Below are 22922 nucleotides of genomic sequence, written 5' to 3'. Positions count from 1 at the left end.
TTAGTAGCGCAATTTAGGAAGGCTTTAGTTTTGTGATAAAATTGAAAAATAGGTCGCAGGTTACCATTCAAAGCAGTTTGTCTCTTTGGAAGTTTTATTTCTCAGTGTAAAAACTTCTATGGCCTTTCGCCCAGATTCACAGTAGATCGTAAAAACAACAATGAAGTGTACAGACATACGCAAGCGAGCGCCACGGGAAATCCGCGTGCCCGGGTCGGCGGGACCGCAGAGCGGGAGCCACGGGCCTCGCGGTTTACCTGGTGCACGCAGGAGGAATGTCAAGAAAAGAAGAGAGAAGCATCGTGTCCTTGTGTTAGAAAGTCGGGTCAGTGGGAAATCCTCAGATGGTCTGGGGCGGGGAGGACGTCACTGCTTGGCTACCATACTCCTACTCTTTGCTGCTTGTCTCCCGTGTGTTCAAAAAACATGAAATCCTAGAGAAAGACAAACATGGCCGCAATGAAGTCTCAATAACAAAGTAAGACACGCAAGGCCTGGATCAGTGTGAGCTCTCTACACTCTGGCCCTGGCTCCTCAGCCTCTGCTTCCTCTAGCATGAACTATCTTGCCTCTTCTTCCTGTGAGGAAGCCCCATGAATTGCATTTCCTCTGTGTCTAGCATTGTCCTTTGTCCCTCGCTTTCTGATCACTTGTGACCAACGGCCGTGTGGTTCCCCCTCCCCCACCCCTCCCCCACCCTCCCCCAGAATGATCTATTGAACATTCTGATTGATTTACAACGCCTCATATTAAGCCATGTAATGAGCTACAGGGTGGGTTTTGTTTTTTGTTTTTGTTTTAGTGTCCTAAACTTTGGGTGAAGACCAAAAGCTTCCCACGTGTTCCCTTAGCACTGGTTTGGTATTTTTAATAATTAAAAAAAAGTTCCAAGACAAAGACCTCTGCATGATACCTCAAGCCCACATTCTGTTTCCTGCAAGAGATGAAATTCTCCAGGGAGAAACTTGTCAGCTGTCTACCCGGAGTGCGGGGGTCGAGTGGGTTCCACAGCTAGGCAATCCTTGCTTAGAACTTATTCATTTTTTTTTAAAGAAAAGGTTATGTGGGAATACACAATTTTCAGATTTCATCTGAGAATGATGCTAGAGAGACCATTTATGACCCAGAAGAGCAAGAACAGACTTTCAGTGAAATAGCACCGAGAACAGACAATGAGGGATCCAGAATAGGGATCTAGAACAGACCCACAACAAAGCAGAAGTCTAAAACAGACTTAAGAAATAGGGATCTAGAATAAGGCTGGGGTGTCGATAGTTCGGGCCTCTAATCCTAGCTACTCAGGAAGCTGAGACCTGAGGATCATAGATCAAAGCCAGCCTGGGAAGGAACATCTGTGAGACTCATATCTCCAATAAAGTACCCAGAAAAAGATGGAGTGGTGCAGTGGCTCAAGTGGTAGAGCCTTGAGAAAAAGAGTCTCAGGGTCAGCGTCCAGGCCCAGAGTTCAAGCCTAAGGACCAGCACAAAAGATAATGGGAATTGTAGAACAGTCTTTAGAGGAGGAACAGTAATCTAGAACAGACAACAAGAAAGAGGCATTTAGAACAGATGTACAACAACGAATGGGATTCTAAAACAGGCTTACAATGCAGAAACGCGGATCCAGAACAGATTTATGATAAACAAGAATCTAGAGCAGATTTGTGATGAGGAAACAGGAATCTAGAAGACATATATAAGGAATCAGGGATCAAGAACAGATCTTAAACAAGGAAATAGGAATCCAGAAGAGATATATAAAGAACCAGGAATCTAGAACAGAATCTAGAAGAGACTAAGAGGAAGCAGGAATCTAGAGCGGCTCTACAACGAGGGAACGGGAATCTAGAAGAGACTCACGATGAGGAAGCAGGCACCCAGCATCACAGCCTTCATCTTCACATCAAGGTCTAAGGGGAACTGAATCCCGAAATTGTCGGCGTCTGTAAACGCCTCTCTCACGAACCCCGACCAGTGCTTGGAGATCTTGCCAACGATAACTTCTTCGTCAAGAGATTTAATCTACAGTGAAGAAAACAAGGTCTCAGAGATGGCTCGAGACTCTATGGAAAAGCCACCTTCAGACTTGCAGTATGATAAAACAAATACCGTATCATCATTATTTCTATATGAAGATCTGCAATTCATAGATATGTTTATGTTTTCTATATCTATGCACAGATACCGGGAAAAAACAAAGCACAGATCCATGGTGGGCAACGTATAGTTCCGAAATATCTTGCGTTTTCCATGATGTACTGAGACAGCAGGGAGTAATCAGTTACTTGACTTGATCCCAGACCGGATTTTCACCAAACGGGATGCAAATGTGAATTTCTCTCCAGTGAAACGTTTGCAAGTCATTAGAAAAACAACAAATGAACTTGGAGTAGAGTTCTTCTTTGAGAAGGTCGCAGTGTAGGCTGCTCCTGTGTTCTTTCTTTGTGGAGGGGGTCGGGGGGGCATGGAAAATGCAGGGAAGGAAGGAGAATTGGGCATGAACCCCATTAAAGCTTTTAATGTTTATTGGGCTTCCAGTGGGAGCTGAATTTCTATACGGGGCATGGAGCTTACAGGCACCCAAAGCACCAGATTTAGATGACCGGGTGAAAGTTCTGTTTTAATAAGACTCCATACCAGGAAATCAGGGGGACATGTTCATGCTGTGTCTTTGCTTGTTTTTGTCTAGCACTGCTGCTGCTCAATAACATTATTCCTATTTCTTATTATACTTATACCACGCATCATTATTCTAGAATATCATATATTATGCATTATTGATTATTCTATTATTCTATTCTAATATTCTATAGATACCATATTCTATGGTATCTATTAGTTATACATAGCATATCATCCTATAAAATAAATAATGAAGTAATAAGTACTAAAATGATAAAATATTCGTTTCAGATGATTATGTTTACTTGTCTATTATTACTTGTTGCTTTCGCTTAGGACTTACTGATTCTTGAATACTGCTTTTTCTTTTTTCCTACTTTTTTCTAGCCAACACCGTGTTACTAGTGACGCTCACCACGCAGGAAGTTAGGAACGCGAGCACACTCGCGCTGTGAGGTCTCTGCGCCCCGAGTCCTCGTGTCCTGCGTGTGTAACACACTCGCAGGGCACACCCCTCTGCCACACTGAGGAGTCTGAGCCCGGCACCGCCTCCTCCCCGCCCTCCCCCATCCTCCCTCTGCCTCCCCTTCCCCCCAGTTCCTCACCTCGAAGTCGATGTCTGAGCAGCAGCTACACACCACGCAGGGCCCCACGATTTTCAGGACGTCTTCCTTCCTCTCGTTCTGAACGGTGAATTTGGGCAGGCAGGGGTGCCAGGCCTGAGCCACGTAGCCGATGGGTACGCCGGGAGGGGCTTGGATCTCGATCTACACGAGCAAACAAAGGAGAGCAAGGACACAAGCACGTGGAATGGCCACACACCCCCATGAGTAGGCTGGGGGTCGGCCCGGGCCTGCGCCCCGGCCTTCACAGAGGGGCTCACCCACCTCCTGCAGGCAGCAGGGGCAGCAGCAGCTGCTGCATCTCAGGGGTCTCTCCAGGGTGATGACCTCCCGGCCCGTGTGATCCAGGATCCTCAGGGTGAAGGGCCGGGCGGCCCCGCAACAATTGCGGGTGCAGAAGTCGGTGTCCTCGGTGGCCACGTAGACTCTCTGCCCGAGACTGTTCTTGATTTCGTATTTGTTGTTGGTTTCAAAGCCCGTGATGACTGGGAAAGGGCAGAGGAGAGAAAGAGCGCGGAGCACCGTGAGTCCCTGAACCCAGGCCGGAGCTCTGCCACCGCTCGGACCGTCCAAGCCGTGCACCCATGGGGGGGGGGGGAGGCGTTTCACAGCTGATCTAGAGTAAGAGGATCGCGGTTCAAAGCCAGCCCGGGCAGGAAAGTCCCTGAGACTCTGATCTCCAATAAACCACTCAGAAAACCGGAAGTGGCGCTGTGGCTCAAGTGGTAGAGCGCTCGCCTTGAGCTGAAGAGCTGAGGGACAGCGCCCAGGCCCAGAGTTCAGGCCCCATAACCGACAAAAAACAAACACACAAAACACACACACACACACACACACACACACACACTAAACCAAACAAAAACCACCCATTTTGCAAGCACAGATTTCATGCACTGGGGGTGGAGGGATGGATGTCTGCTAAGTTCATTCTCTATGAAACACTATTCAATCAATTCGCTTGAGATTTTGTTTAATAAGATGCATATCTCTATCTATCTATCTATCTATCTATCTATCTATCTATCTATCTATCTATCTATATCATATCTGGAGATCTGAATTTTATAGCATATCACATACCAAAGAATATTTTCAAAATTCCAGAAAGACATACAGCCAACCACCAACACCTGCCCTTTGGAGAAATTCTAGTTTACAGAAACGGAACAAAACCATAAACATGCTGGCTATCTAAGGATTTACACTGTAAATAGTTTAACGACTATCTAGGGATAATTCAATTTATCCCCCTCACCCCCAAAATCTATTACTCTTCTTGTACAGTTCACGTTCTAACTTCCTTTTAAAATATTTTATGTTTGCTGGCTGCTGGTGGCTCACATCTGTCATTTCAGCTGTTCGGGAGGTTGAGGTCTGAGGATCATGGTTCAAAACCAGCCTGGGCAGGAAAGCCACAGAGATGCTAATCTCTTATGAACCAGCAAACATCTGGAAGTGGAGCTGTGGCTCATGTGGTAGAGCATCAGTCTTGAGTGGAAAAAAATAGCTCAGCAACAGCACAAGCCCCAGGACTCACACACACACACACACACACACACACACACACACACACACACACACACACACACACACACACATACACACACTCTTTACATTCTAGCTTCTACCACTGCAAAGAAACTTGGCAGAGAGGTGAAGATGTTTGTCACACACATACTGCACAAGGCAGCGGGGTTTTCCTGACACGCTCAGATCCACGGGCCCAGGTGACATTTACGGATCTTCCCAGGCTCTCCTTTCCCTGGCTGCGGTCCTGAAGCACCCAGGGGCTTCTTAACTTTAATTCTGCACCCGTGGGCAGTGCCCCTAACTGCCTGTGGCACAGGCCCTCTCTGAGGAAGCAGATCCCCCCGTCTACCCCCCCCAGGGCTGCTGGTGTGAGCTGGGACACAGAAGTGTCCTGTGTCCTCTAAGGTCTGTGGGACCCAGGGGTTATCCAGCTCATCTGAGTGTGTGTGTGTGTGTGTGTGTGTGTGTGTGTGTGTGTGTGTGCTATTCTCCTCCTACGTCAGTGAACACAGGAGGCCCAGCATGCCCCCGCCCCCCCGCCCTCTGCCTCCGCTTTGACCATTTCAGAGGTGTAGTGAGATCATTTGATGGCTGGCGTTCAGAGGCCAATGGCCGGTCAGGCTGGGAATTCCATTCATTCGTGGGAGCAGGGATGTAAATTCATGGGTGGAAATTCCCCACTTCGGAGAGCTCAGAGCGCGGTTGCCGCGGTACCGCGTTACCTGCGTAAACCTCTGTCCTGCCCAGACACAAGCAGCACGTACCTTCCAGAAGCTCAATTTGCTGGTGCACCAGAATCTGATCTATCTGTTCATGGGAAAAGAAAACAGAAAACGGAGAGCGTGTGAATCAGTGCTCTGGACTCCATGTTGTCAATAGTTGAAGGTGGAGATGACTTGCTTGCTTGTTTACTGCAAAGGCAAATTAATAGTTCAAACTGATTTTTTTAAAGTGTTTGTTGAATTTGTGAATGACTTACGTTGGGGGAATTTAGGCTGGGTAAAATTAACTGACACCGAATTCTCAGAACCAGAAAACATGATTCTTCCTAGAGGAGGCTCAAGGGATTATTGGTAACATTTAAGTGCTAGCTAAAGAGCTTTTATCCTACCATGAAAAGGGAAACTCGCATGGCAGTGCCCTGCACTATCCTGAGAGGTGAGGGGCGATCGTTTTTCTGTGTGTTTCGTGACATCCTGAGTTAAGAACTCTCTGTTTTATAGTATCGCCTGGGGAATGGACTGACTGCTGTGGAGCTCCCTGGGAAAATGTAGGGAGTAGAGGGGGGCACGTGACTGACCACACACCAGGCGCTCGACTCGAGACCATTTCCAATTGAAAATGACCTTTCTTATAGACCAAAGGATGGAAACTGAACACACAGTCCTCCGTCCTCTTCATCCGAAGATGGGATTTCTCATCCCAAAGCAACGCTGGCCCTCGTACTGCTGAAATTCACTGTTACGTAATACTTAAGATCCTCCTCTCTTCCCCCACCCCTCTCTGACTAAAGACTCCAAATTAGGGGGTTCTTCTATGAATACTGGGCACGTGGGGTCTTACCTGGCTCAAATATTCCAATCCCGGTGGGCAGTGGAGAGGAGGCTGGGGTGCTGCCATCCAGGGTACACCTGCCAGCCCCCCGGGCGGGCCATACCCGGGCTGGCCTTGGATGGGGAAGCCTGCGGGGCCGGCGCCTGTGTAGCCTGGCTGTGGGGCTGGATAACCTGCTTGGGGGACCGGGTAGTCAGCCGGTGGGACCGGGAAGCCCGCGGGTGGGACCGGGTAGCCAGCTCGTGGGACCGGGAAAGAGTCCTGGGGCCCTTGGTAGCCAGGATGTCCTGAAATTAGAGCAGGGAGAAGCGTTTGTGAGCACAGAGAGGGCTTCTCAGCACAGCCTGGGTGGTTGGGTGCAGCGTCCACAAGGCAGGTGGACAGACAGACCGCACGGCCCTTCCTGTCCAAGCTCGGAGGAGATGATGATGCTGTCAGCCCCGGGGATGGGAAAGAAGCATGTGAAAGAAACGATAAATAACCCAGAGTCCCCCACATCCTGGCCCCCATCTCCCCAAAGCCTTCAAGGAATGGGGAGCATTGGGTGGGAAACCCCAAACCCAAGCTCCCAGGGCCGGCGCAGGCTGAATCGTTTGGTGATTCTAACCCCGCCCGAGGCCCGTTTCAGAAGGACCAGAGATGCATGGGAAATCAGCACAGGCATCGCAGAAGGGAAACGAGAATTATTTCAGAGTCACTCCGTTTGCAATGCGTTAAGCATTTATCTTATTGAACGCTCACTGTCCAGTAGACATGGCCAGGACTCATTAACAAAAACATCACCCCAGGATAAATGTCACTACAGGAACACAACTTTGAGACCAGATACAGAAGCGACAAAAACATTTGCCTTAGTATCTGTGTTTTGGGGTCTGCATGTATTGTGGGGTTCTCCGTGAAATCTTGTATCACACAGCTCTATGTAAATGTGGCTTGAACTCTGGGCCTGGGCGCTGTCCCTCAGCTCTTCAGCTCAAGGCGAGCGCTCTACCACTTGAGCCACAGCGCCATTTCTGGTTTTCTGGTGGTTTATTGGCGATAAGAGTCTCATAGACTTTCCTGCCCAGATTAGCTTTGAACCACGGCCCTCAGATCTCAGCCTCCTGAGTAGCTAGGATGACAGTCATGAGCCACCGGCACCTAGCTGTAAACGTGGATTTTATTAGTTTTTTTTTTTGTTAGCCATTTCTATGGGAAATAAGTATAGCAAAAGAAAAGTCAAGAAAAGAGCCGTTCAAATTTTAATGTAAAAGCACATTCTCCTTCTCTTCCTCCTCCTGCTCCTCCTCCTCCTCCTCCTCCTCCTCCTGCTCCTCCTCCTCCTCCTCCCCCTCCTCCTCTTCCTCCTCCTCCTCCCCCTGCTCCCCCTCTTCTCTCTGTCCCTTTGGATCATCAATCAATTGATACCAGGTTTTCTTTCTAGTCAACTATTTTCTTACCTGGGAATGGGGCGGGTGGATACTGAGGAGGAAGTCCTGGATTCTGAGCCGTGGTTTGCTTGCCTGTAATTCAAGGAGAGGGAAATGTAGGTTTGCATAATAAAACAAACACTAGAATGAAGTAAGGAAGGGTCTTTAGGTAACTTCATTGGTGTGGTTTTTATGCTGCAATAAAAAAAGGCCAAAGTACATACTGGGTTTTTGATTGTTTGTTTTTAAATCACACCTGCTTCAGCGCTAATGGCTGCAGGTTTAAGCGTAAGGTGACATTGAAGGCCTGTTGAATGAATTCTGTTTTTGTATATCCAGAATTCATCTTAAAATGCCTTATGAAACTTGTAGGACTGTGACACTGTCTTGAAGATAATTTTTAATTATGTATATATAAGTGCATGTGTATATTAAATACCTAAATACCATGTATACATATGCACTTCATTTCTGTTTACTCACACATAGGTATGCACACACACACACACACACACACACACACGCACGCACACACACAATTGAACTGAAGAATGTCAAAGCAAATGAGACCACGGCTTGAGGTCTTCAAACACGTTTAGCATGCAGAGCACTGTGGTTCTGCAGAGTTTACATTGAGAGACCTTTCCTTTTGTGTTGCTGAAGGGAAAAAAAAATATCAACACCAGAGTCATTTGTTTGGCTCACAGATCTCTCCGGGGTAAAGGTCCTGCAGCACATAGCCACCCAAAGCCTGCTCTGTTATTCTAGGAGAGGAACCAACCCTTGTGATTGAATATTGCATGCAGGATTCAGTCACTTACCCTGCTTGTCCATGATCTCAAGAGTCTGAAAAAGAAGACCTCAGATTAGCACCGTGTCCACGGATTTCTGAGGATGTCAGTGAGCAGGACTCTGCTCTGGGGGTCTGACGTCTGGGGGCTGTCTTGTGGGCGCTAGGTCTCGATGAGTCCCAGCTGCAGCCCACGAGATTTGCTTCTCCTGGAGTTTGAGCTCACTCCCTCCTTAGAGATCCAAAGGGAAACTTCCAGGCTCTCAAAAGCCCTCTGTGCATGTTTTTGTCTGTTTGGTGCCCTTACTGTGGGTGCTACACTACGTGAGTGAGCAGGAGTAATTATTCTGCCCCCAAACCACTGCCGAATGGAATTGGCATCACTAGCCCTTCTGGTCCTTCAGTGGATCTCTTCTGAGGCCTGGGTTGCTCCATGATAGAAGTGATTTGCTTTGTCTCAGGTTGAATTAACTCATCATTTATTCTGATCGTGTATGTTTTGGTGCTGTTGTGCTGGTCCTGGGCCTTGAACTCAGGGCCTGGGTGCTGTCTCTGGTGGTTCATTGGAGATAAGAGTCTCCTAGACTTTCCTTCCCGGCTCGGGATGGCCTCAAACCATGATCCTCAGATCTCAGCCTCCTGAGTAGCTAGGATGACAGGCGTGAGCCACATCTGGGCCCAGCTCAAAATAATTTTGAAGGGCGGATTTGACAACTCTTTTGAAAAGAGAAAAGTTCTAGAAAGATGTCAGGGGAAAGAGAAAGAGGAAATTATGATATGCCCAAAGTGAGGGAAAAACAATCTGTAGTAAGATAATATTGAATATGCACAATTACTGAGGAACAAGCAGAATTTCAACATATAATCCGAACACGACATCTGTTCTTCTTAACTCTACCACAGGAGAGAGAGGGAGGAAATGGAGAGGAATACATAATATAAACACCAGCATGTGTCTGCTGTCAAAGCCGTTCTGTGAAGATCCTACATCCTCATAGCCGATCTGGGCTGTTTGTGGATTGTAAAACCTCCTAGGGGGGAGAGGTTAACACACATACACACACACACACACAGGGAGTGAAGCCTGGAGCCAAAAAGCATTTTTTGGAGCATTGTACAATGACAACGCCTACAGAGTAGGTATAAACAGACTTAGGCTATTTGTCAGGATGACCAAAAGAAACAAAAAGAAAAAAGATGATAAAAGGTCTACCCACTCCAAGCACAGGAGACACCAGACCGACTCTCCTCAAGCCAAAGGTGATATTTATTTCATTCTACTACATAAAATAAATAAATAAATAAAAACAGGGCTGGGAAGGTGGCTCAGGGGTAGAGCGCTTGCCTTGCATGCCTGAGACCCTGGGTTCGATTCCTCAGCACCACATAAGCAGAAAAAGCCAGAACTGGCCTTGTGGCTCAAGGGGTAGAGTGCTCGCCTTGAGCTGAAGAGCTGAGGGACAGCGCCCAGGTCCAGAGTTCAAAGCCCACGACCACTACCACCACCAACAAAAAACCCTACTGCTATTTAAAAAAAAAAATAACACTAAAAGACCTGATCTCTAGCTGTGTAATTTCCTCCCAATAAAATAAGAGATGTCAGGAGAGGGCGGGAATTCTCCCTGTGCTGGTCAGGCCCTGATTGTAAATCGATCGCCTGCATTCATGGGAGGTCGAGGTAACGTCTGGAGGATTCGGAGACTGATGCATGTGGGAAGGACCAGGCTGGTGGGCCTCCAAATTCACAGCATTTGTCCCTGTAAAATGCGCCTGCCCCGTGCAGAGACTGGGTGTGTGTGTGTGTGATTATAAGTGTTGTATAGTGTTCATAGCATGTTTTATACATTTATAAATTATAAATGTTCCTGTCACCCAAAGTCCAGCTGTAAAGCCCTACTTCAGTGTGCAAGGGTGAAGGAAACAAAACAAGTGTATTAAAAAAAAAAAAGAATACTACTTTATAGTGTCACTTGAATTAAAAAAAAACGATTCCCCCTAACTGGGGAGAATCTGAGACAGTAGTAGCTTGGGTTGCGTTCCGCTTAGTCTGCGACCCGCTTCGTGTTCTCTGTTACGGGGTGGTTTCATTTCCTCGGTCGAAAGAGGAATAAACCCTCGGGGAGAAAACGGCTTTGCTTTTGTTTCTGATGCGATATAATGTTCACTAACCTTGTTGAAGTAATCATGATTCATATCCTTGAGCCTCAGATCCCTATTTGCACAGACAGAGAGAGAGAGAGAGAGAGAGAGAGAGAGTGCCAGGTACCTGTTGCTCACACCTGTAATCCCAAGGAGGCTGACATCTGAAGGTTGAGGTTCAAAGCCAGCCCCAGCAAGGAAGTCAGTGGGACTCTTACCTCCAGTGAACCACCACAAAGCCACAAGTAGAGCTGTGGCTCAAAGCTCAAGTCCAGCTCAGAGACCCAGAGTTCAAGCCCCAGGGCCAGCACACAAAGAAGACCTAACACTTCTGTTAGCAAGTATCCCAGGGCATCTTAACAATACTCAATGAAGGAGGGTTAATTTCTCAGTAAGGTAGAAGAGCCTTGGGTTTTCCGTTGACTCCTGTGGCTGTTTGGGTTTCCCAAGGTGAGGGAAGATTGAGGTCACTGTCTGATAAAAACGAAACTTGGGAAGATCCAAAGCTCCGCGGTGAATGCCGGCTTTGGGGTTCAGCCCCAGCCATCTGTCGCAGGGGCTCCGAAAGCTCTGTGCACATACACGTCACTATCACCTGCTCGCTCCCTACAAAACCTGGGTGTTGTGCTGGGTGTGTTCCTTTAATATCTACAGCGTGCAGGCTCTGGCCAGCCCGGTACCCAAAGACACCCCAGAGACCAACAATGAAGATAACCAAATGCGTTCTGTAAAATATGCTCAAGCGCAAAGAATAAAAACACAGAGAGAGTATAGGGAAAAGAAAACCGTCAACATTCCTCCGCGCCCTGGTGTCCTGGGTATGGGGTGCCAGGTATGGAATGTTCTAGAGTCTCCTAGGGGGGGAAAATAAAAAAAAAAAACAGCCCTCTCCTTCATTGTCAGGTCCTGGCATTGGCTGATGGTTCAAAGATCTAAACAGCGGTCAGTGCTGCTCACCTCCCAGACCTACTTGTTTCTAGAGCCGGAGGGGATGGGGCTGCTGGCTACCCCCCGAATTCCAGGAATAATGGCGCCTGAGTAGAACCACGGTTGGGCCCCTGAGGGAGCAGGAGGTGGCAGATGACCGGGGCCTCCGCGGGGGGCTCTGTGCGGCCTGGGGTGCGGCTCTGAGCTGACACTGCGCCCCCCACCCCAGCCCAGGCCAGTCCTGTAATCCCCAGGCCTTAGGCGAGGAGGGACGGGGGACCCCGGAGAGGAAGATGCTGGGAGACCTGGACGGGAGGCGGTGGGCGCGGGGTGAGCCCAGGGCACCCCCTCGGGGGCTGGGGGGCTTCCCCTGGGAGCCCGCTCCATGCTGGGCTTCCCTCCCAGTTCTAGAATGCCCACCACAATCGGGCCATGGGCACGGTTCTAACACCGGCCAGCTCTTCTCTGATGGACGGCTGGATTGCAGGGGGTGGCTCCGTCCATTGCCCGCCAAGGGGGGGCTTCCTCCACTGGGCCAGCCCCTGAGCCCAGCCCCCCTGAGCCCAGCCCCACTGAGCCCAGCCCCCCTGGGCCCAGTCCCCCTGGGCCCAGTCACCCTGAGCCCAGCCCCCCTGAGCCCAGCCCTCCTGACCCCAGCCCCCCCTGACCCCAGCCCCCCTGAGCCCAGCCCCCCTGGGCCCAGTCACCCTGACCCCAGCCCCCCTGAGCCCAGTCACCCTGAGCCCAGCCTCCCTGGGCCCAGCCTCCCTGGGCCCAGCCCTCCTGACGCCAGCCCCAGCCCTCCTGACCCCAGCCCCAGCCCTCCTGACCCCAGCCCCCCCGACCCCAGCCCCCCTGAGCGCAGCCCCCCTGGGCCCAGTCCCCCTGAGCCCAGCCCCCCTGGGCCCAGACCCCCTGAGCCCAGCCCCCCTGGGCCCAGTCCCCCTGAGCCCAGCCCCCCTGGGCCCAGTCCCCCTGAGCCCAGCCCCCCTGGGCCCAGTCCCCCTGAGCCCAGCCCCCCTGGGCCCAGTCCCCCTGAGCCCAGCACCCCTGGGCCCAGCACCCCTGGGCCCAGTCCCCCTGGGCCCAGCCCCCCTGGGCCCAGTCCCCCTGGGCCCAGCCCCCCTGGGCCCAGACCCCCTGAGCCCAGTCCCCCTGGGCCCAGCCCCCCTGGGCCCAGTCCCCCTGAGCCCAGCCCCCCTGGGCCCAGCACCCCTGAGCCCAGCACCCCTGGGCCCAGCACCCCTGAGCCCAGCACCCCTGGGCCCAGTCCCCCTGAGCCCAGCCCCCCTGGGCCCAGACCCCCTGAGCCCAGCACCCCTGGGCCCAGACCCCCTGAGCCCAGCCCCCCTAGGCCCAGTCCCCCTGAGCCCAGCACCCCTGGGCCCAGTCCCCCTGAGCCCAGCCCCCCTGGGCCCAGCCCCCCTGAGCCCAGCCCCCCTGGGCCCAGCTCCCCTGAGCCCAGCCCCCCTGGGCCCAGACCCCCTGAGCCCAGCACCCCTGGGCCCAGCCCCCCTGAGCCCAGCCCCCCTGGGCCCAGTCCCCCTGAGCCCAGCACCCCTGGGCCCAGTCCCCCTGAGCCCAGCCCCCCTGGGCCCAGACCCCCTGAGCCCAGCCCCCCTGGGCCCAGCCCCCCTGGGCCCAGTCCCCCTGAGCCCAGCCCCCCTGGGCCCAGACCCCCTGGGCCCAGCCCCCCTGAGCCCAGCACCCCTGGGCCCAGTCCCCCTGAGCCCAGCACCCCTGGGCCCAGTCCCCCTGAGCCCAGCCCCCCTGAGCCCAGCCCCCCTGGGCCCAGCCCCCCTGAGCCCAGCACCCCTGGGCCCAGTCCCCCTGAGCCCAGCCCCCCTGGGCCCAGCCCCCCTGAGCCCAGCCCCCCTGGGCCCAGCCACCCTGAGCCCAGCCCCCCTGGGCCCAGTCACCCTGAGCCCAGCCTCCCTGGGCCCAGCCCTCCTGACCCCAGCCCTCCTGACCCCAGCCCCCCTGAGCCCAGCCCTCCTAACCCCAACCCCCTGAGCCCAGACCCCCTGAGCCCAGTCTCCCTGACCCCCGCCTCCTGACCCCAGTCTTCCTGACCCCAGTCTTCCTGAGCCCAGTCCCCCGACCCCAGAGTCCCTGATCCCAATCCTCCTAAACCCAGTCCCCCTGACCCCAGCCCTCCTGACCCCAGAGCCCCTGACCCCAATCCTCCTGACCCTAGTCCCCCTGACCCCAATCCCCCTGACCCTAGTCCCCCTGACCCCAGAGCCCCTGAGCCCAGAGCCCCTGACCCCAGTCTGTGAGGTCGGCTGGGAGCCGTGGTCTGGGAATCCTGGGCCTGGGCAGCTTGGGTCCAGCGGCGGAGGCGCAGAGCCGGCGGGGTTACCTGGGGCAGCGATGGAGCACAGCAAGTCCGCCTGGGCGCCCGCTGTGGGTTTCGCTTTCTGGCTTGTTGGGGACAGGACTTCCTTCCTCCTCTGAGCACAGGGGGCTGCCAGGGCAGCTGCGGCCAGGCAGGGCAGGAGGCGGGGCTGCCCTTCCCCTGTCCTTCGGCCTTATTCCCCCTCCTCCCCTCCCCCTCTTCCTCCTCCTCCTCTTCCTCCCCCTCCTCCCCCTCCTCTCAGGACGGCTTGCCCTGGGTGTGGAGTGTTGCTAGCAGCAGGCCAATCCCCTGGTTGGGGCTGCGGGAACTTCCTGGCCCTGTCCTGCCTCATCCCGGCTCCGTGTGGGGAGGGGGGGAGGGGGAGGAGGAAGGGGGGGGAGGAGGAAGGAGGAGAGACCGAGTTTCTCGGCCTCAACGTCCACCTTCTGCGTAGGCTCCGGGGCAGGTGTGGAGTGTGACTTCGGTCTCCACCACGCGCACCTCTTGGTGGAATTCCTGGGAAGGGGGTGTTTGTTTGGTTGGTTGGTTGGTTTTGGTTTTTCTTTTTGGACTGCTTGTTTGCAAAAGCAGCAGTGAGATCGCCACGGAGACAATGCAGAGGCCGAGGCTGGGGAGAAATAAAGCGGTGGGAGCTCCTTCCCGCGTCCTCCTCCACACGCTGTCCTGCCCGCCCGCCCTGCTGGCCCTCAACGTCAGCAGGCAGCTGGAGATTTCCTCAAAGGCCTGAGATTGAGAAGAGGCTGGAGGTGGACAGAGAAAGAGGAAACAGAGAGAGAGAGAGAGAGAATCAGGCCAACCCCCAAATGTTAGTAACACCACAAGAAAAATAATTAGGGGCATGTGAGAATGGGGGGTTCTTTCTGGTGTTTAAGGGTTTCTCCATGATGTCATTGCCAAACCCCAGCTACGGGAAGTGCTGTCCGGCAATTACCTTTGGGCCGGCATCCGGCATGAGACAGGACAAGGTTGCCCAACGCCAGTTCTTTCCGGGCCAGGCCAGGAGCAGAAGCCGGCCTCTTCTGCTCTCTTCCCGGTCCTGATCTGCGCAGGGACAGTGGGACCTGGAGTCCCAGGAAAAGGAAGCCAGATTGCTGATAATTTAGCAAAAAATAAAACCAAAACAAAACGAGAAAAACCAAACCCCAAACCCGACATTATTTTCAGGGAGTTTCCACTCCATATTAAAATAGAAAAGAAAAATCTGTACATGTTGCCTTTGTCCTTTTGAACTTGGCTTACCTCCATGAAAAGATCACCAGCTTAGTTCTTTGTTGGTCTGTCTGTCTGTCTGTCTGTCTGTCTGTCTGTCTGTCTGTCTGTCTACCTTTACATCTGTCTATCTGTATCTCTATCTCTATCTTCTCTGTGTCTGTGTGTCTGTCTCACTCTTATCTGTGTCAGTTTGTCTGCCTCTGCTATCGATATCTATCATCCATCTATCTGTCTGCATTATTTTTTCAGTACAAAATGAGTGTTCAGAACAGTGGTCAGATCTCCTAGGCAGTATTTACAAGCCGTTCCTTGATCTAAACGTTTGTACTGAGCTCTTCATTCTCCATGCCAAAGGTCAGAGTTTACCTCGGTTTTAGGGATCATAGCTGCTTGGTGCTGAGTGAAGGAATGTGCAGGATGGCAGCTGGCTGTCTACTTCCCAGGCCCAGATTCTTTTTTTTTGCCAGTCCTGGGGCTTGAACTCAGGGCCTGGGCGCTGTCCCTGAGCTTCTTTTGCTCAAGGCTGGTGCTGTACGACGTGAGCCACAGCGCCACTTCTGGCTCTTTCTGCTTATGTGGTGCTGAGGAATCGAACCCAGGGCTTCATGCATGCGAGGCGCGCGCTCTACCCCTGAGCTACCTTCCCAGCCCTCAGATCCTTCAGCATTACAGCCACCTGCAGAAAATGTCTGCGGTGGTGGGGAAGGCTGTGATTGCTTGCTGCCCGTGCGACACGAAGTCCCCTTTCGGCGTGGCAGGGGAGGGGAGGGCCTCTCTTGCGGTCAGCACGCCTGTCTGGGGAGCACCTGCCAGCCTTCTCGCGAGTGGCTGAGTACGTGTGCATGCATGCACACACACGCAACACGCAGACACCATGCATTCAGACACAGAACACGTACAAACGCCTTGCACGCACAGTGCAAACACACAGAGCCACGCACGCCTGTTGGCACCTCGTACAGTTTCAAACGCCGCGGCCCGCAGCAGTTGTTCACCTCACCTTGAATGTGACCTTGCCAGCTGTGAATGTGTCAGCCCTGACTACACTGTGAACCTCAACGATGGTGTATCAGCACACCACCCATGTCCCCGGGGCGCCTCGTGCATGGTCTTATCTCCTGAGCATAGACAGCAGGGTTACCTAGTCTACAGTAAATGTTCAGTCGCGGGTACTAGCATATCTGTTACCCAAGCACAGTGGCTCTGTGGTTTGTTGCTAGATCTATTCTTGCCTTTAGAGCCTTTCCCACTTGGCCTGAAGATCAGCTGTGAGAAGAAGGTTCCTGTGGATTAAACCAGGAACTGGTGTCAAAGGGAGAAGTACAAACTAGGAGATACTCGGAGGGATAGATAAGCTTGGAAAAGACGTTGGCTCTCTCTCTCTGTGAGTTCCGTTGGACTGACTGCTATGGACTTGTTTTCCCTGGTGGAGTGCGGGGCTCACCCGTGAGGCTCTGCGTTCCTGAGCTCTAGCCCAATCCGCTCGCGGCAGCCTGCGCGGTGGGAACTTTCTCACTAACACCTGCCAGAGTCATTTCTTTCCCTCTCCGTCCGTGAGAGATTCGTGTGCTCCGGAAAGCTGGCGTGTAAAGTCTGACGGCTCTCGGAAGGCAAAAGGCTTCTGCTCGAGCCACTGTCTGAGCCTGGAGTCTTTGCTGTTGTCCCCCAGGTATTGAACTAAAGTTTCTGATTGTGGAAGAAGAACACGCTCATCATCTTCTTCTTACTTTTTTTCCCCCCCTAAAACTATTTTCTTTGCAGTGTTCTTTAGAAACACTTCTTGGCTAGGAACTACATTAACTTCAGTTAAGCTAGAAGCTCTTTTTGTGCTTCTTGAGCCCAGAACATTTCCACGTTGCGTCTCTCTATTACCGAAGGCCCTCATGAGTTAAGCTGAGTTCCACGCACGTACGACACCCACGCCCAGCCCTCGCAGCGGCGCATCTGTGTCTAATCGCGACGTGAGAGTCCATTCTCCGACTTCGGAAGCGGATGAGGCTGTGACACACACGATGCACCAGTGCGTTATTGGGGCAGAGGCGCGTGAGACCGCTCGCTCGTGCGTGCAGGGGTGTGTGTGTGGTGAATAAAAGAGGACTTGGTGTGGATATTCCGGGAAGGAAGTTAAGATTGACTTTCTCTCAGCAAATGTTTACCTGGGCTCTCCCACTGTATCAAGCTCTGGGCTGCGCAGAAGGAAATGAGAATGGACACAGACCCCGGGGGACCCCACTCCCTGAGGGGGGGAGGGAAGCGGGGAGAGGCTGCTGGAGACCAAGGACTGGCGCTCAATGAGTGTGTGGGTCACCTTGATATCTATCTGTCTGTCTGTCTGTCCGTCTGGCTGTCTCTGTCTATCTGTCTATCTATCTGTCTGTCTGATTATCTATCTATCTATCTGTCTGATTGTATCTATCTATCTATCTGTCTGTCTGAATGTCTCTATCTATCTGTCTATCTATCTATCTATCTGTCTGAATGTCTCTATCTATCTATCTATCTATCTATCTATCTATCTGTCTGAATGTCTCTATCTATCTATCTATCTATCTATCTATCTATCTATCTATCTATCTATCTATCTATCTATCTATCTATCTATCTATCTATCTCCCTACCTACCTACGGATCTATCTCCGTAATGGGGATTAACTTTGTGCAGGTGTGCGCACTGGGTGTTTAGCGAATGCTTGCTTCCTTTCCCGATGGCTTCTTCACAGGCCCGGAACTTGCTGTTCTTTGAGTGTTGCATAACTCCTGGTAATAAATTACATTGTGTACACAAGGAAATAAAGTGCATCACGTACACCTCCTCCCTAATGAGATAACACTGCTGAAGATGCTCGAGTCATCGAGCCTACCCTGGAGACGGGGGGGGGGGGGCTGGGGGTAGGGGGGGTGGGGGGGGGTGGGGGGGGAGGGGGAGGGGGAGGGGGAGGGGGAGGGGGAGGGGGAGAGGGGCCTTCATCCTCATCACCTTCCTCACGGCCTGTGGGAAGAAGGCCGGCCAGCTTCCAAGACTGGGATATCCTCTGGAAACTCCACGCTGACCGTCAAATCTGTTGCCTGTCTAGCATCGGTCACGGTGAAGGTGTGATCCCAGCGGACACTTCCGGGTGTTTGTGTTATGCTCCAGGAAGTATCCCAAGGGGAAAATGATGGCAGCGACTGACCTGTCACAGGCGTGTGATGAGGAGTTTGCAGATCCACATCCATTCTATGGATGAACCATTTGGGCATTGCTTGAGGGATTCAGAATCAAGTTCTTCTCCACACTTCCGCTTACCCATTCTACCCAAACCATAGAATCTATCATTTTCTTCCTGGCAGCCATTCTTTGCCTGATGTCCCCTCCCCCAGTTATCCTAAAGTTGGAAATGATTGCTAATATGTCGTTTGCGATCTCTCTCTCTCTCTCACACACACACACACACAGACCACACAATGAACCTCTGTAGCTCCTGTTGACAAGAGGTGTGTGGGGATTGCCTAGTGAACGTTATCTGCTTAGTATCTGAAGTTTTCCTTAGCAGAAACTATTCAATGACGCCTCAAGAGATAGTGTTCACATACTCATTAACTTCTTGCTTCGAAAGCTCTTTTTGATCATTAGCTTTCCACACACAGTCGGCGTCGCTATGTTTCTGGACTTTATACTTTGTACAAACTTATATATATATACTTATATATATATATATATGTATATTTTATTATTATATTTTATAAGATAATATGTTATATACTATAATTATATACTATATTATATATAATTATATACTATATTATATATAATATGATATATTAATGTACCATTAATGAATTATTAAATATATTCATGCTTATTCATGTTTCTGTGCACCTGTCATTCTGCTGTGTCTCCTTCTTTATTCTGGGAGGTGGTGAAGTCAAGGGCATGTGGGAGGCAGGGACTTGGTTACCAGGAATCCCTACTACCTATGATGATGTGTCTGTTTCTCCCATTGACATGCCTAGCCCTGACTCTCCTGAGCAGGACAGGAGTAGCTTTACTTTCTATCATCACCTGGCTAACTTAAATTCAGGAACAGCTCCAGAGAAGATTTTCTCTTTCAGGGAAAAAAAAATATGCTCGCTCTATACAGAATATGGCGGCTGTGACGATACAATTATCTCAGAGTTACATCTAGGGACTTACTAGCCCCGGAAATCTTTATAGTTTCATTGTCAGACCAAAAGCTAGTATACATGTTTTGTGTAAGTATAAATTGCACCTTTAAAATACTTCAGATCTATATCCCTGACTGTCATTCTTTTAAATGCATTCATTAAAAAAATATTGCTTTTAGGGGCTGGGAAGGTGGTCAGTGGTAGAGTGCTTGCCTTGCATGCATGAGGCCCTGGGTTCAATTCCTCAGCACCATATAAGCAGAAAAATCTGGAAGTGGTGCTGTGGCTCAAGTGGTAGAGTGCTAGCCTTGCGCTGAAGAGCTGAGGGCCAGAGCCCAGACCCAGAGTTCAGGCCCCATGACCGATGACATATATATATATATAGCTTTTAGATGATTTACATATCTGTGCTTCTGCTTTAGCAGAATAGTTTTTCCTCTCCACACCGTCACATACACTACTTGTAATTCTTGTACAAGAGCTGGTTTAGATTGTACCAGTTGTGTATCCATTTTGTCAAAATTTTCCTAAGCAAAAGCAGTCTGGAGGGTCCTCAGAAATCTAAAGATTGACCTCCCTTACGACCCAGTCATACCACTTCTAGGCATCTACCCTGAACAACAGGAACCAATATACAAGGACACATGCACCTCCATGTTTATTGTAGCACTGTTCACAATAGCTAGGATATGGAAACAACCAAGATGCCCCACCACAGATGAATGGATCCAAAAATTGTGGTATCTATACACAACGGAATATTATGCAGCCATTAGAAATGACAAAATAATGGCATTTGCAGGGAAATGGATGGAGCTAGAAGGAATCATGTTGAGCGAGGTAAGCCAAGAGCAAAGAGACAAACAGTACATGGTCTCCCTGATAAGTGGATGCTAAATCCAAAATGTTAGGTGATACGACAAAACTAACAGGACTTAAGAAACAAAGAACTCCCACTCATCTGGTCGAACCACTACTAAATATCCCCATGCTGCTGATCACATGTATGGCGTGTAACATGTGAACACCGTTATATGTTACAGACTGTGATAGACAATTTGCTCCAGGAAAGTTAGAATGAACTTGTGACTTTAAATGAGCATCATTACTCCACAATACTGTGAAATTTGGGAAAATATGTAATCACTTAATCACAATCAAAAAAAAAAAGAACCTCGGGGAAGGGAGGGAGGGAAGGGATGGTAGGGGGAAAACAATGGAGGGGGTAACAATGTTCAAGAGGAAGTGTACTCATTACCTCACTCATGTAACTGTAACTCTCTGTATAGTATCTTTACAATAAAAAAAATTTTTAAAAATTAAAAAAAAATTTCCTAAGCAAATGACTCTAAAAATGAATAGCCACAAAGACATGAAGTTATATGGATGTGTGCAATGTACCTGCTTTTTCTGTTACCTGCTCCTGTCTGACTATTTCCATCTGGTCTGTTTATCTGTGCATTGTACCATGCAGTTAGCAGTCTCAATCTAAGCAAAGAAAAATCCCATTCAGCCCATAGGTGAGAATTTATTTACCAAGCATTTCATACATTGAGGTACACCCTTCTAACATAGACTCTGGTATATACAATAGACCCACACACCTGAAGTAGAAGAATATCATTTAGTTTTTTTCGACTTCTAATTTTTATGTTTTCAAAACCTTGGATGCCAGACTTGGTCATTTTCAAGGTCAAATGCTGTTGGCACCCTTCCCCCCCCCCCCCAATTTCTTGTGAGTCCTGGCTCAGGTCCTGTGTGTGTGTGTGTGTGTGTGTGTGTGTGTGTGTGTGTGTGTGTGTGTGTGTGTGTCAATGCTTTGAAATACTCTAAAGAATTCTAAGAATTCTCAGCGGTAGCCAGATCCCCATGGTGATATTCACAGCCCTGCAGTGCATTTGGGACCTGAATTAAGCAGAATCAATTAAGGATCAATGTAACCATCCCAGAGGGAGTGAGTCCCCGGCCAGCCAGCGGAAGCTGGGATGAACAAACCGGAGCCTCACACCACGGCTGAGGCTTTCAGGTGGCCAATTTGGAGATTTGAACTTAAACGTTGACACAACCTCTTTCCCAGCCTTCGGTGGGCAGTTGCTTGAGCCTGCTTGGGTCGGTAGCAGCAGTCGGCGATGTGGACTGTTTTTCTTAAAGGGTGCAGTGAAGACACAGACTGGCATAGGAAGGTTGAATTAATTGGCCCAGAATGAGGCCAATGAATTACTGATGTCAGGAGACAACTACCCTCAAGCTTGAGCCGTGCAGCCTGGATTGAAAGCTGTGTGTACAGGATAAAGGTTATCTCTCCACAGTTTCTATTGCTTTCTTCCTTCTTCCCCTACCACACCCCACTCTTTGGGGTTGGGGGGGGGGTGATGAGTGTTTATCGCGGGCAGTTCAGTGCTCTTCACACTTCCCTACCTGGTAAGACTGTTTAAAAGCGGGCCACATCTATCACTCTTGCTTGGTGAGTGAGTCACCAGTCTGGGAAGAGCTTGGAATCCGGGTGTGTATATCCTTCATAAAGTTTGTTCCCTTGAGATGAGCAGCCAATGGCTGAACAGTGAAAGAGCTCTCCTTCCCTGGTCCCTGGCGGGGAGAACGTGGCACCAATGAGCTGAGTTCATCGGCAAAAGTCTCATTCTGCTAAATCCATCACCCAAGTCCAGGCTCTCGGTTTCTGCGAATACCTTCATGCCTCCGTGCCTGGAACTTGACGTTGTGTTTGTGGAATTCTAAAGCAATTTGGGAGTGTGTTAAACAGGTTCTCTTAGGTTTGCAAAGGGGAGGAAAAGGGAGCATTTGTAAGAAAGAGCACGGCTCTTGCGGGAAGTTTAGAACTTTCAGTCAGCGTGTGCTCGCTGGGGGCTCTTAAAGCCTTGCCAAGGTGGTGTCCATGCATTGACTTTATTTTTTCTCCCCCCTCCCTACCCTTCCCTCCCTCCCTCCCTCCCTCCAGAATCTCACTGTACCTCTGACTACCAAGAATGACTTAAAACCATTGTCTTCCTCAAGCAACACGTTGGACTCGCGTTATTTGCTCCACCTTGTAACTTTTCCAACACCGGGTAAACACATCTTACTCAGATACAAAAAGTGACACACAAATTCAACAAGGGACGACTCTTGCAAGACACTTTTTAAAAAAATCCAGTCGCTTTTGATTAGTAACCAGTGTTAGTACAAGAAGAACTTCAAAGGGCTCCCTAAACATTGAATTCTCATCTTTCATGCTTAGCATAGCAGTAACTTCAAAAGGCTAAAAGAGAGGGAGAGAGGAGAGCTCCGCGACCTCTGAAGGCAAGGCTGGACCCCGTCAGGAACAGTAGACTTTGCTGCCTTGCATTCACCACCAGATAATTGCCTCATTAAACTGTATTTTAATAAACATGATAATTAACATTTTATTACCAAACCAAAAAAAAAAAAAAAGAGAGAGAACAAATGTTCAGACCATTCAGAAATGAAATCCAGGGCCCGAGGGATAGCTGGAAAGAAATGAGAAAGAGTTAGTGTCAAATATAGACGTCTTCAAAGGGAAAGAGACGCCGGGTCACGCCTTTTACTTACTGAAGGACGCACTGCACATCGTATCCTTGGCGCCGTCTTGCTTG

The 22922-nt window shown here is 50.4% G+C and overlaps 2 protein-coding genes across 2 annotated transcripts; one reads left to right on the top strand and one right to left on the bottom strand.

Moving 5' to 3' along the window:
• Positions 1 to 80: 80 nt before the first annotated feature.
• On the bottom strand, positions 81 to 14090 carry Plscr1 (phospholipid scramblase 1). Its single transcript, XM_042697566.1, has 9 exons — positions 13957 to 14090; positions 8560 to 8584; positions 7769 to 7831; positions 6339 to 6616; positions 5540 to 5582; positions 3510 to 3730; positions 3228 to 3389; positions 1861 to 2022; positions 81 to 434 (listed from the first exon to the last, which is right to left on the bottom strand). Exons 2-9 carry the CDS (start codon positions 8570 to 8572, stop codon positions 378 to 380), a joined length of 999 nt encoding a protein of 332 aa, XP_042553500.1. The 5' UTR covers positions 8573 to 8584; positions 13957 to 14090; the 3' UTR covers positions 81 to 377.
• LOC122123144 (basic proline-rich protein-like) lies at positions 12027 to 13651 on the top strand. Its single transcript, XM_042697560.1, has 2 exons — positions 12027 to 12084; positions 12192 to 13651. The coding sequence occupies exons 1-2, from the start codon at positions 12027 to 12029 to the stop codon at positions 13649 to 13651; spliced, it is 1518 nt and encodes a 505-aa protein (XP_042553494.1).
• Positions 14091 to 22922: the final 8832 nt, after the last annotated feature.

Source organism: Dipodomys spectabilis, unplaced genomic scaffold (assembly GCF_019054845.1).
Source record: "Dipodomys spectabilis isolate Male_0828 unplaced genomic scaffold, ASM1905484v1 ptg000222l, whole genome shotgun sequence".
Taxonomy (NCBI): domain Eukaryota; kingdom Metazoa; phylum Chordata; class Mammalia; order Rodentia; family Heteromyidae; genus Dipodomys; species Dipodomys spectabilis.
The sequence above is the reverse complement of the archived record's forward strand: the minus strand, read 5'-3'. Positions and strand labels throughout refer to the sequence as shown.